This window comes from Pipistrellus hanaki (genome assembly GCF_964339955.1).
Source record: "Pipistrellus hanaki genome assembly, chromosome: 7".
Taxonomy (NCBI): domain Eukaryota; kingdom Metazoa; phylum Chordata; class Mammalia; order Chiroptera; family Vespertilionidae; genus Pipistrellus; species Pipistrellus hanaki.
The window spans coordinates 33018270-33031390 of NC_140509.1; the positions used below are offsets into that span (position 1 = coordinate 33018270).

At 39.1% G+C, this 13121-nt stretch overlaps 1 protein-coding gene across 4 annotated transcripts in view; it reads right to left on the bottom strand.

The window, feature by feature from the left end:
• The window catches only part of FILIP1 (filamin A interacting protein 1), a 173701-nt gene continuing 160580 nt past the window's right edge, over positions 1–13121 (bottom strand). For 2 of the 4 annotated variants that reach the window (XM_084889243.1, XM_084889246.1), the window contains one exon: positions 10137–11745. In XM_084889243.1, coding sequence (XP_084745369.1) covers positions 11539–11745 — 207 coding nt within the window. In that variant the 3' untranslated portion in view covers positions 10137–11538. Of the gene's footprint in view, positions 902–10136; positions 11746–13121 lie in introns of those variants that run through there. The other 2 variants (XM_084889245.1, XM_084889244.1) reach the window with 2 other exon arrangements.

Below are 13121 nucleotides of genomic sequence, written 5' to 3' on the forward strand. Positions count from 1 at the left end.
AGGTAGATTGTGAGAACTATCTTGATATCCTTATGCTGAGTCCTGGTCATATAAGTAAATAATGCAAACAGAAACATAGTTGAACTACTGGTTGAAGGTGTTTCTATAATCCTTACATGTTAAACTCATACATCTCCTTTTATTTATTTGTTCCATATTAAAATCAATTCATTCAGAGTTTTGGCACAGAACACTAGAAAGAGCAACTTTAAAACTGTCTTTAAGTGTTTAAAATTAAACTTTAAACCAGACCATTATCTGTTAGTATTGAACCGTGATCAGAACCACAGCATTGTGCAAGCAATAATAAAAACTCTTCTAGAAGCTCCTGCTTCTGTTTTACCTCTTGAATTTCCCCCAGGAAATATATAGTGTGGTATTTTCTGTTCTTCAGAAATAACAAATTGATCAAATAAAATCATTATAGGTTACTATTGCAAATTCACCAATACCTATGCTTTGAAGAACTGACAGTGTATTCTACAGATATACTATATGTGCCATAGACTATGAAAAAGGAAACACTTTAGGGGGAAAAAATCACATCACAAAGTGTATTATAAAAATAAATTACATAGCATGTGCCCATGGACCTGAAAGCTTTGCAAAAGGAGGAGAAATTGCTTTTGACACAAAGATTAAATTGCTCTTGCAACCTATTGTATTTTTATATTATCAGCACTGCCATTTTCAGCTTTTACATTATGTCCTCAAAAAAATTCACTGAAGTAGAAAGTTATTTTCAGTAGTGATCAGTAGCCTGGAGGACCTTAGTGATGATGGAGAGCTGTAGTAATACTATCCATTCAACAGGGATTCAGAGGCAGTACACACACCCAGTATGTGCTTGATTTACCATTTCATCGGGAGTTCATGCGTAACTGGTGAATGATGATGCTTTCTATAAAGAGAAGAAAAACACAGCATTTTCAATTACACTGACACTCAAATCAATAGTTTGTGTGAGGATCAATACCACATCATCTCATTAAAAGACCATAGGTGTTAAACAACACAACAAACAAAAACAGGTGCATGAGCCCAATAGCTTTTCCTGCAGTTTTTTACTAATCTTGGGTAACATCTTTGTATTGGCGTAGGTGCTTTCCCTCCAAAATTCTTAAAGCTTTTCAGAAACCAAGTCTAATATTCTAACAATATTAGATCAACGTTACTCAAGCAAAGAACTAAATACAAAGTCAGTAATTACTATATACAAGCCCCCTAGTGGGAAACCAGACTATTTCCTAGAAGTAACTCTCTGTTCTGAACAGTATTCATATACTTTTAATTTCTTTTTTTTTAATGTGTCTGAATTTGAGTTTTAATAAGGAAATATTCATTATATATTCTTTTTTTTTAATTTGGCGATATTGGGGGCCAGGCGAGAGCCCACCTCTAGGGGGAGGACTACCACACACTCTGACCTACATTATCTATTCTTAAGAAGTTAATAAACACAAGTAACTTACTTTTGTCTCTAACTGCTTCTTTTTGCATGATTCCATTTATGCTTTTAAATCTAAATTCATTCGTATAAAAGTAAATAAAAAATAGATCAAGATAGCAATTAGAACAGTATGAGCCACATTGTGGTTGTGTGATATTTATATTTATTGATTGATTTTATCTTAATGTATATATCTTCATGAACAAGTATCTCTTTTTTTTTCATTCTATCATTCAAGGATTGTTTATTGAGCCCCAATTAGGTGCACATCACTGTGCTAGGCATGGAACTACCTTGGTGAGAAAAGTGACAGAGTCTTGTCATTGCTGAGATTATAAAGAGCATAGGAAAGAAATAATTAAGCCTCAAATGGTTCCACTGTCTGAAAAAAATTATTACCTCCCCATCATATATGACAATGTTGTAAATGTAGAAAATAACATCATGGTTTATCAAGAGGGTGAGAAAAATTCCACTTATTTTCATTTTAATTTTAAATACTGGTTTAATTTTATTTTTACTTGGGTAATTTATATCTAAGCATTAAATAAAGTGCTTTATGTCATATACCTGTTGGTTTGTGCTGATTATGTTCAATGTGTCAAAAACAAAAGGTTTTTGTGTTTTTTTTTAAGAGAAGAAATTCTTTTACTGAATTTCAAATCACACAAAATAGTGAGAAATTCTCTTATATTTAGAATCAAAATATCCCTTAAAATATTTACATTTTACAATAAAAAGGATAGCAAAACACAAGATCCTGCATAGCTTAAGTATTTAAGTTTCTAAAGAGTCAAAAGGAAAAGGAAACTAATGGTCTACCACAAAGCTGTCATATACAGGGTAACACGTGCCCTCAGGAAGTGCAGATCAAAGCAGGAAATGTTCTCCTTGGGCTTCTGCTTCTTGGTCAGAAACTGCCCAATAAACTGATTAACATAATCTGATTATGAAGTTGCTTGTCTTTGTGTTGCTTCTCTAGTTTCTTTGAAAACAGTGCAATTTAAAACAAACAGAGGACACATTACTCTCAAATTTGTCATAAAGAACATTCACTAGTGGCAGTAAATATCGCTTTCGTTAACTGACCACTAGGGGGAAATATTTCCATTCCTTCCTTCTATCTATTAAATTTGGGATAAAGCAGGTAAGAAAGCAAAATAAAATAAAATGTATAAATGTTTTATGGATTTAATAATATTTAAATATAAAGTTTTTGTAAAGCATTTAAGACATACATATGATTTTTTCACTATATTATAATAGAAATCTTTAAGAATCATCCTTATGTTTTTCATTGACAAACTGTTCTAGCTTTATAATTTTTCAGTGTCTAAAGACATATCAAAATCTTAAGGCAAAAACCTAAAAACACTAATTCAAATATTATGTAGTTAAAAATCACTAAGATTAAAATGCTATTTCCCACTCAACACTTTTTTTTTTTTTAATTTCTGTAGCCCTAACTGGTTTGGCTCAGTGGATAGAGTAAAAGCCCTTTGACTGAAGGCTCCCAGGTTTGATTCTAATCAAAGGCATGTACCTTGGTTGCGGGCACCATCCCTGACCCTGGTTGGGCATGCAGAAGGCAACCAATCTATGTGTCTCTCTCACATTGATGTTTCTCTCTCCCTTCCACTCTCTCTAAAAATCAATGGTAAAATATCATTGGAAAAATGGAAAAAAAAACATGAAAAAAACCAACAAAATTTCTGTAGTAATTTTCCTAAGAGTGAAAATACATAGTTCTCAAATCTGCATAATAGAATTTAAAGCATTTTCCCCATTTCCCTCTTTTAAAAAATAGAAAACATAAATTTTATTGGTTACAAAGTCAATGAGCAAATCTTACTCCATCTCCTAATCTCAGACTAAGACCAATAATAGGTCATTTAGATCCTCTAAAGTGACCTAAGTAATAAGTATAATTCTATAATAATTTTTTATGAATACCATTTTTCTGACATTCAGAATTTATAGAGGCAGATTAAGATTAAAGGCCATTATTAATAACCACTTCTATTAACAAACTTGAAATAGCAAAACACTTAAATTTGAGGCCTTCTGATATGCAGACATTTAATAGCACCATTTCCTTTTGTCTAATTGTAAGAAGGAAAAAAACTTTAATTAACAGTACACACTTGGAGAGATTAGATTTTTATATTTGTTTGACATTAACAGTTTACCAAAAACACTTAATGGTGTTTTCTTCTATGTGTTTCTCTCTAGTGTTATCTTTATATTTTTTTTTAAAGGAGCTTCAGGTAACATACTAAATCCATTATTTATTATTATGATACATTGTGAAGTGATGTAAAGTATGAATTCATGCTTTTAGTACACTAGCTAAAATATCTTCCATGAAAGGAAGTTTAACGTGTTAACAATTCCTAATGACAGTTGACTCCTGAACTCACTAGCTAGTCATCCTCCTTGGGTGGTATCTCAAAACTACTGGCCAGCCAGATGACGACATCCAAGATGGGATCTGGAAATCTGGGGGAGTCTATCTCTTCAGTGACAGAGTGGGGGCAACCTGGCAGCAAATCCGAATTCTGATTCCTCCCAGAAGAGCTCCTCGGCTGTGGAGGAGGAAAGATGAACTCCTTGGAAAGTCATTGTCTTTCTCCCAAGCAAGGCATATGTTCATGCTCTGCCAAACTCTCTGCAAGGCAGCACATGAGCACTGAATTTTAAAAATCTCCTCTAGTAAATGAGACCAGATCACTTTTATAGCGAGCCTCTCAGCTCACACACCAAAGACAAAACACAAACCTCAGAGGGAAAGTAGGGGAGGGTGGGGGTAAGGGGAAGAGATCAACCAAAGGACTTGTGTGCATGCATATGGGCCTAGCCAGTGGCCATGGACAACAGGGGGGTGGGGGCATATGTAGGGAGGGGTTTGGGATGGGAATGGAGGGATAAGGACAATTATGTGAGACCATAATCAATAAAGTAAATAAATTAATTTAAAAAAATTAATAGATTTATAAAAAGAGAGAGACAAAACATAGCAGAAGTTCTATTTACCGCAGGACTTTGTATCCACAAAGGAGGGCTGCTTCAGCCATAAGAAAGTGCATACCAAGTTACAGAAAACATTTGCATCAGTTTGTCTGGCTTATGACCTGCATCCCAGGTCTCATAGGCCCTATGCCCCAAGGGCTCTGCCTGGAGAGCAAGGCACTCACTTAGGGCTGTGCTGTTCTTCCTGCCCACCAGGTACCAACCCCAGCTTTGAAGTTGCTGTCCTAGAGGTGTTTTATCCACCTGCAAAAATGTCCTACATTCTGTACCTTTAAGAAATAGGAGTGCCTAGATATTGTTTACTTTTACGGTTTTCATTTTAATAAACTGCTTCAACATTCAGTCCTATTATGATTGCATTCATAAATTAATCACTTCTGATAAAACATCTGTTTTAAATAGGCAGTCCAATAAACTTCCTCTGTTGACTTGGGCTTGTTCCTTCTTTTGGATTCAGCTCAGCTAATTAAAAATACTTCCGTTAATCAGTTCTGTCATTTTTCTTCCGGAAACTTTTCAACCAGATGATATAAATTCTCTTGGGGTTTCTCAACCACCTAATAGTTATTTACTTTCTTCCAAAACATTTCCCACTCCATCATCAACCCAAATCACCCTTTTCCTCCTCAGGTCGCACAAGTTACCAATAGTCACAGTCATGCCTGGTAACTTTTCAGGCAAGCTAATCCTTATCCCTCACATAGATTACTGTTTCCCAGAAACAAGCAAATGGGAGCTAGTTCTCCTACATATAACATTAATTATTTTTTAATATAAATTAAATGGTGGAAAAATAGGTAAATATTTGAGCCACAATACCCAGGTTTTACCTTTTTGGAAACAGATGCTTAAATGCCTAGCTTGAGCTATTCTGGTCACACAGAATAGCATGGGAAATAGCATTGTGGGTGGAAATTGAAAAGGACATTGTGCTTTTTAGATAAGCTCATCAATATTCATCAAAGTAAGTATTATTATGAAAACTTTGTCAAGATCCTTTGACAATATTATTTTGGGCCAATATATATATATATATACACACACACACATACTCATATATATACTTTGCTCTCTTGAAGTAGTTTCATATGAAATAATGAATGTACTGGGAGAAAGGGAAGACCTGGGTTCATCATTTAATAAGATGGTTAGACATCTTTAAGCCTTAGAGTTTTCCTTGTTTTGTTTTTGTTTTCATCATTAATACTAGACGTAATTATCTTCTGGACCTCTAATGTCTGGTTCAGCTCTAACCAGCCCTTGACTCTGTCCATCACACGTTAGTGTAAGTAGAAAGGCCAAAACTACTTTTACCAGATAAGCAATTTACCATTAGTTCTTAGGAAAAGTGTTATGGTAGAGGCCTTTTAAGTTTCTTGCTAAACAATAGTGAAGCATATAACATTATGAGTATAAGAAGGAATGCCAGAATCACAAAATTATAACTAAATGCTAAGCCAAACCAAGGTGAGGTGATTTGCCAAAGGTTAGACAGCCATATTCCAGTCTCTGGTATCTAGTCCACTGTTCAGCAATCCATTCTTTCTGGAGATTCACCTTGACATCTATTCTAAACCTACATCCTGCTTATTGGTGGTAGTGTTGGGTCCTCTAAAATGACAGCATTTCTGATCTGTTTTAGAGGGTCCTTCATGAATCTAAATAGCACGATAACCACCCCCCCCCAAAAAAACACAAAACTTCCTCTTTCCTGAGTGTCATTTGTGCTCCTCATTCAAATATGTTTATACTTCACAGTAAGCTCTCAGCCCCCTTCGTTCTCCACAAGTGTGAGGGCTTCAGAGGCAAAAACCTTTCCAGTCCCAGACCCTTGGCTGTTTTGCATTCATCATGTGCCATGGTGCCTCTGCAGGGTAAGAGAAGTAACTTACGCTCTCCAGAATGGCAGTACCTGGATTTCCTCTAATTCCACCATGTCTGTCACCTCCGTGTTCTCACACGTGGCATGCCTGCACCCTCCATATCACTCTCACGGGCTTGCATGGCAGACAAAAGGAAGAAGCAAGAACCTCTCTTTCTTCCCCAACTTTCAGTCATCCTTCAATTGCTGGTTTTCTTTTTCTACAGTAAGTGCCCAGGTTTTACAGCAAAGGACAGGCTTTAAACCCCGAGACAGACTCTGAAAGTATGGTTTGTCTTTCTCGTGGAGTCAATGTTTTTAAAGGAGACTTTGAACATGGAAGGTCACCTCCACCAGAAAGAAAGGTAGGAGAAAGGACAATCAAGGGAGAAGGAACAAGTAGATCACATCTACCGTGTTTCCCCGAAAATAAGACATCCTCCGAAAATAAGACCTAGTGCATGGAAAGATAAGACATCCCCTGAAAATAAGACATAATGCAACTTTGGGAGAAAAAAATTAATATAAGACGCTGTCTTATTTTCAGGGAAACAGGGTAGGAAAGGTGCCTGGCCTGCTATGCAAGCCATCCTCTAGGCATGGGCGGCAGGAGTCCGGACAAGGGAAAGGGTGGGATGCTTAGAAGACTGAGGTAGAGAGCTAGGTCACAAAGAGCACGGAGTGCCATGCCAAGGAGTTGGCAATGTATTCTACAGAAAATGATGAACCTTTACAGGGTTTTCAAATAGAAGTGTGATGTGACCAACTTGAACGTTGGAAAACAAAATGGAAAATGAAGCAGAGAGTTTTCTGGCTGGAGACTATGAAGCCAGTTACGAGAGTATCAGAACAATTCAGACTGAAGAATCTCAGAGGACTGATGAATCTCAGAGGGAAGGGGTGTGGGGGTCAGGAAGAGATTAACCAAATAATTTATATGTATTACCTATGGACACAGACAGTAGAGTGGTGAAGGCCTGGGGCAGGGCAGAAATTGGTTGGAGGGGGCAGGGGGAGAAAAAGGGGGACATCTGTAATACTCTCAACAATAAAGATTTTTAAAAAAATTTTTCAATTAGCCCATAATAAAGGCACAAAAGATTAAAAAAAAATAACTATTCAGATGAAAATTAAAATTGCAACTCAGGCAGTGGTGAGAGAAATGGAGATGTGGGTTCAGCTGCTTGAGGTGTTAGGGGCTAGAATATGAGAGACTTGCTGAATGAGTTTATTTGATGGGTGAAGACCACAGAAGAGCCTCAAATAGCTCCCAGGTTGCTAGCTTGGATCATTGGGTGGATCAGGAATTCCCTGCTGATGTGGAGAATAATAACAGGAGAAGACTTGGAAGGGGGTGGAGAAGGTGTTAAGACTACTTTGAGACAAGTTGAGTTGGAGACAGCGGCTTGGTAGTTTTCAGCATATAGGTGATAGCTGAAGCCATGGGAGTGCATAAGATAACAAGGACTAGCAGGTAGTGTAGGAAAATTGCTTTTGAAAGAGACAAGGGGACAACAATCCTTAAGATGTAAGCATAAAATGAGGAGCCATCAAGGGAGACTGAGGCAGAGCAGCCAGAAAAGTGAAAGGAAAGCCAGAGGAGATTAGACGTCTTGGTCACAGAGGAAAAAGAGCATAACCTCATTCTGTTTTCACCCTTTCCAGAGACTAGAAATTTATTTCCTGAAAAACCAACCTAAGAAGTTCTGGACCTACGTAAAGAATTGGCAGCACAGACGAATACAGGGGAGTGGAAAAGTTGACACAATGAACTATGAGACTCTCCATCTCCCCTCTCCTGACCTATTCCCAGAGAGGTTACTGAAGGATTTTTCTCTGTAGAAACTACTGGAAGATATACTCCAAAAAATAGACAGGCAGACATTCATATGAAGAAGAGGGAGAAGGAGGAGAAGGAGGTGGAGGAGGAGGAGGAGGAGGAGGAGGAGAGAAAGAGAAAGGAAGGAAGGAAGGAAGGAAGGAAGGAAGGAAGGAAGGAAGGAAGGAAGGAAGCAAAAGGAAGTAGTAGAAGATAAGAAATCCAGAAAACAGAGGGTTTGACATGGAAAAGGACGGCAGGGCAGCTGTGCAGCAGGCCTAGAGGACAAGCAGACAGAGTAAGCAGGGAAGCAGAGGACTGAACTAGGAAGGCCTCCAGGGAAGAATATGAAACTGATATGTTTCAAGGTTTGGTCGGTGTTTGGCAGATTTATTGGAGCATTTGGATAAGGTAAAGATGGATACATAGAAAACCAAGTAGATGAAAAATTAAACAATTATTCATACAAAAGGGGAAAGTGATAAGAAGAAGGAAATAGCTATTTCTTCCCTCTCTTCCTGAAGATATTCAATAAAAGATCTTAACACCGTACTCTTAAGGAAGACAATAAAATCTCTAGCAAGCCCACTATCATGCATTAACTTGTCCTCAATGAAAATCTGAATGACTCTGTTTAAGCAGGTGACTTAGGAAGGTCATTTTCAAGAAATAATAAATACCCTCAGGGCCATGCCCCATACAGAAACGTTTGTGCTGACCATCATGCATGCTAAGTGGTCAGCACATAATTATCCTCAGGAAGGGAATACCAGGGCCTCCTCTGTCCCTGTGAAGACGGAGCCCTGCACATCCTCTGGGAGGCGCCGTCACATTGAAATCTGTGGAAATGATACTCCTCCCCCACCCCCTCTGCTCCCCAGGGTGGGACTGAGCAGCAGCTGTACACAGCAGCTCTGGTGAGACGCCTTTTATTTTACTACCTGCTCCGGGACAGGGAAACGACGCTAACCTTTTCATCCCATTCACTCTTATAAAAGCACATTAAACTGCATCTTAAAAACATTATACTCACGAATAGTAGCTGGAGTTGGAGTGCTTTTAATCCTCCACCTCCTGTCCCCAGTGGATTCATTTGTGATATGTGGTTTAGAACAAAGTTATCCAATAAATGTAGAGTTGATTCTAAAATTACAAAGGTAAACTGCCATGGCAGTTGCTCTTTATCATTTCTGAAAAGTGAATATGTGATGTCCTGCCAGGTTTTCTTAGTAGCTGTGCTTTGCAGGTGGCTCTGGTCCAGGGTCCAGATGTATAAACATCCTGTACATGCACCGCTAAGCCTTTAGGAGTGCTCTCCCTGCAGATGGTATGGACTTCCAGGCAGAAACGGCGTAAGCATGATGTGAGCAGGTAAAAGCAAAAACAGCAACAGGGACAATAAGATTATGATAAAAGCCACTGGGAAATGGCAGGAAAGGTCAAAAGGAATGCAGTGTTTCATACTTTTGACACCTTCAGTTGCTTAAATACAGTATGTTATGGTACAGTAGCAATAAATAGCCTAAATGCCATAGAATGTCCTTGATTTTGAAAAGGATTGTGCCCACTTTACAAAAGGGGGGAAATTCCCTTAAAAAAAAATACAAGGCGGTATTCAAAATGAAAAGATCTCTTATGTAAACTTGTTCAAAGTCAGATTTCATAAAATCTTCATTCTCAGTCTCTCTGGTTTTCTACCTTGAAATCCCATTATTATGGCATGTCTCTCATGGTTGCTCAACATTTTAAAATACAGATGCTGAGAACTGAAGAGCCGTAGGCAACAGAGATCGGATTAAAGTGAATGTAAACACTATGAGGCATCTACCACCATCGTGTGTAAGTCAAGTCCAAGTTCAGCAAGGGATAGGAAATCTGGTGTGAAAAGAACTTAGAGAAGAGTCTATCATGAAGCATGATGAATCAAGGGCTAAAAACCAATCATCTGGGTGTTTGGTTTTTTTTTTTTGTTTTTTAACTTCCCCACTCCCCACCCCCAAATATCAAGATCAGGATCTATCCAGATATAGTCCTCACAATTCAAAAGTGGAAAAATAACCTGTAACTTTGTGGTTATTGTATTTTTTTTTTTGAAGTTCACCCCATTGAATCAAAACCTTGACAAAGCTGCTGCCTATGTAAGACCTCATATGCTATGCTGCAGGTTATTAGCCTTGAGCTCATTGGTGGTTATTTGACTATGAAGCAGAGTCTACTTTAATACGGTTAGTCTCCCCACAAAGACACCCCGCATTTTGCACCCACACACTGCTTCATGCTGATTAAACCATGCTTAAAATTAATGAAAATGATACAAACACAAGTAAAAATGACAGGAATAATAATCCCATCTCTACAACACACACACACACACACACACACACACACACACAATGATGAACTGGTTTTATATTTGATAATAAAGTTCACAGTTAACTGAGGAAAATGTTTCAATTCAATTAAGCTCTGTGTGATGTCATGTTTTTTCTTGGCATTAACTTATCAGAATTTACTTCCTGCTATTTCCTACCCATTACAGCCTCTAGTGAGCCATAAGGGGCCATTCGGTGGCTCTGTTCAAATCGCTCCAGGATTTAAATCAATTGCAAACTTGAATAGAACAGGAATATGACAATAATGGTTCTAAAACTGTCTATGAAATACTCTAATTATTGTCTATGAAACTCTGGAAATGTTTTTGAGATGGCTAAACCCTCTATCTACCATATACACAGACACACACACAAATAAGTAAAACTCTGTTTTAGGACTCTGTATTTCATTTCCATTTTATTTCACATTCAAATTATTTCCTGAAATCATCTCAGAGGCTTTTGTTTTTGCAAAACTTGGAGCTCCAGGCCCTGTGATAACTAGATGTTTCTTCCAGCACGAGAAGCAAATTCGGGATTTGACAGAGGCAAATGGCAATCGTTAAACTACTTCCTATTTCATAATAGAGTTTTTGAAAAATCAATTATTGTGGAGCAAGGCTATTAAATGTGATTTGCCATTAAAAAATATGGGAGCAGGCTTTGGAGAGGAGTTTATTCAGCGCCCACATCTCACTGATAAAGAAGCTGAGGTTAGTTGATGGATCCATTTTCTAGAAGCAAAACCGGGACCAGACATCAGGCTCCGGCCTGAGGCCCAGCTTCCTCTACCACGCACATGGCAATCAGTAGTTTTGTTGGTTAGTTCGCCAGCATCAAAACAAATGTACAAAATAGGAAAGACACATGGCTATTAGTAGATTACTTTATAAACAAGATATTCAAAACTTAAATTAGTACAGGTAAAGAGTTGGCACGAACGGACGAAGGTTTGTTTTCACCGTAGCAGTAGCATCTGCACAACATACCCCCTCAGCCACTGCCCTCAGCCCTTCCCCCCTCCAAGAGAGGTAGCGCTGCCGGCCGCAGATTTCTTCAGCTCTATTTTCATAGACTGAGTCTCAGCTCGAGGCTCGAATTTGGTCAGATTTCCTGCTCCTGGGGCTGCCACTACTGGCTTTCCTGCTTTCATACCTTTTGACATGGGAATGCGGGTGGGTGTAGGCCGCTGGGATGACCCATCTTGTCCTGACTGTAAGAGAGAGAGAGAAAAAAAAAAAACATGGAAACACAAAGGAGATGGTCGTGAGTTTCCCTCTGGATGTGCTCACTCTGAACAAGAGCAGGACTCTTACCACAGACGACCCCTCCCTAAGCTAAATTATCGTTAGAAACTTGGAGTCAGTATCTGATCCACTCTGATTGCCTCCTGTTCTCCTCTCCTGAAGAATCTATGCCTAACTTTCTTCTCTTCTCATGCTCCTACCCCACCCCGTCCACCCTTACTGAAGATGACCTTGCCTCCTATTTCACAGAGAAAATACAGGCCTGGTATAAACTCAGGCAGTTTTATTCCTACTGTCCCCCCAAATTACCTCCGCTTTCTTCAGTCCGCAGGCCAACACTCTATCCACTGAGCCAAACCGGCTTAGGGCTCCTCCACTTTCTTTAACTCGCCAGCTCTCCTTTTACCTCCTAGGAATTCAGACTCTTCTCATTTTTTACTGTCACTGATGACCACACCCTCTTTCTTGAAGTGTTTCTAACACTCTCTTGCTATAATTCGTTACTTGAATCTCACCCATCACATCCGGTTGTGATGACTGCTCTTTAATCTCTTGCTGGCTTGGTTCCTTGTTCCAGCATGGCTGCCTGCAAAATGTGGGCATCGCCATATTCCATTCTTAGCCCTCTCTTAAGTTTTTGCTTTCACGCTGAAAATCACCTCAGCTATCACCCCAGGTGTTGACAAGTTCCAGACCATAAGCCTTCAATGCTCTCCTTGAAACAGATCCAGGTTTCCAACGACTTTGCCAAACATTTCCAGGGTCCCTCAGGCATCTCAAATGTAACACCCCCCAAACCTTACTTATCTTCTCCTCCAGACAGTAGTCTTCCCATGTTTCTTATCCTATCCACACATCCGTCCAAGCCAGAAACCTCAGAGCCATCCTTCATACTCAATTTGTCATGAAATCTTCAATCCCGTCTCCACTATAGCTCTGCCCTCATTTTCCCTGCCATAGTTCAAGCCCACACCATCTCTAGCCTGGAGAATTGCAACGGTGTCTCTGCCCTCAGCCTCTGCCCCCCTCCAATGTATCCTTTAAACTGTTTTATACACATATCTTTCTAAAACATAAATAGTGTAATGTTTTCAAATTGTTTTTACCCTTTCAACAACCTTTATCTACTCGACGAGATTAAACGCAAATTTCGTAGTAAGACCTGTGCCTCCTCTCTTCGCTATCTGCCCCCAGTTAGCCCCTCCTTGCATTCTGTCGCCATGCCTCACTGCTGCTATACAGTGGGGCTGCTCGCCCTTCCCCAAACACCGCAGGCTCCTCTACACTGCCCTACCTTTGCGCATGCTGTTCTCGCTACTACAGGCACCGTCCCTTCTTGAAA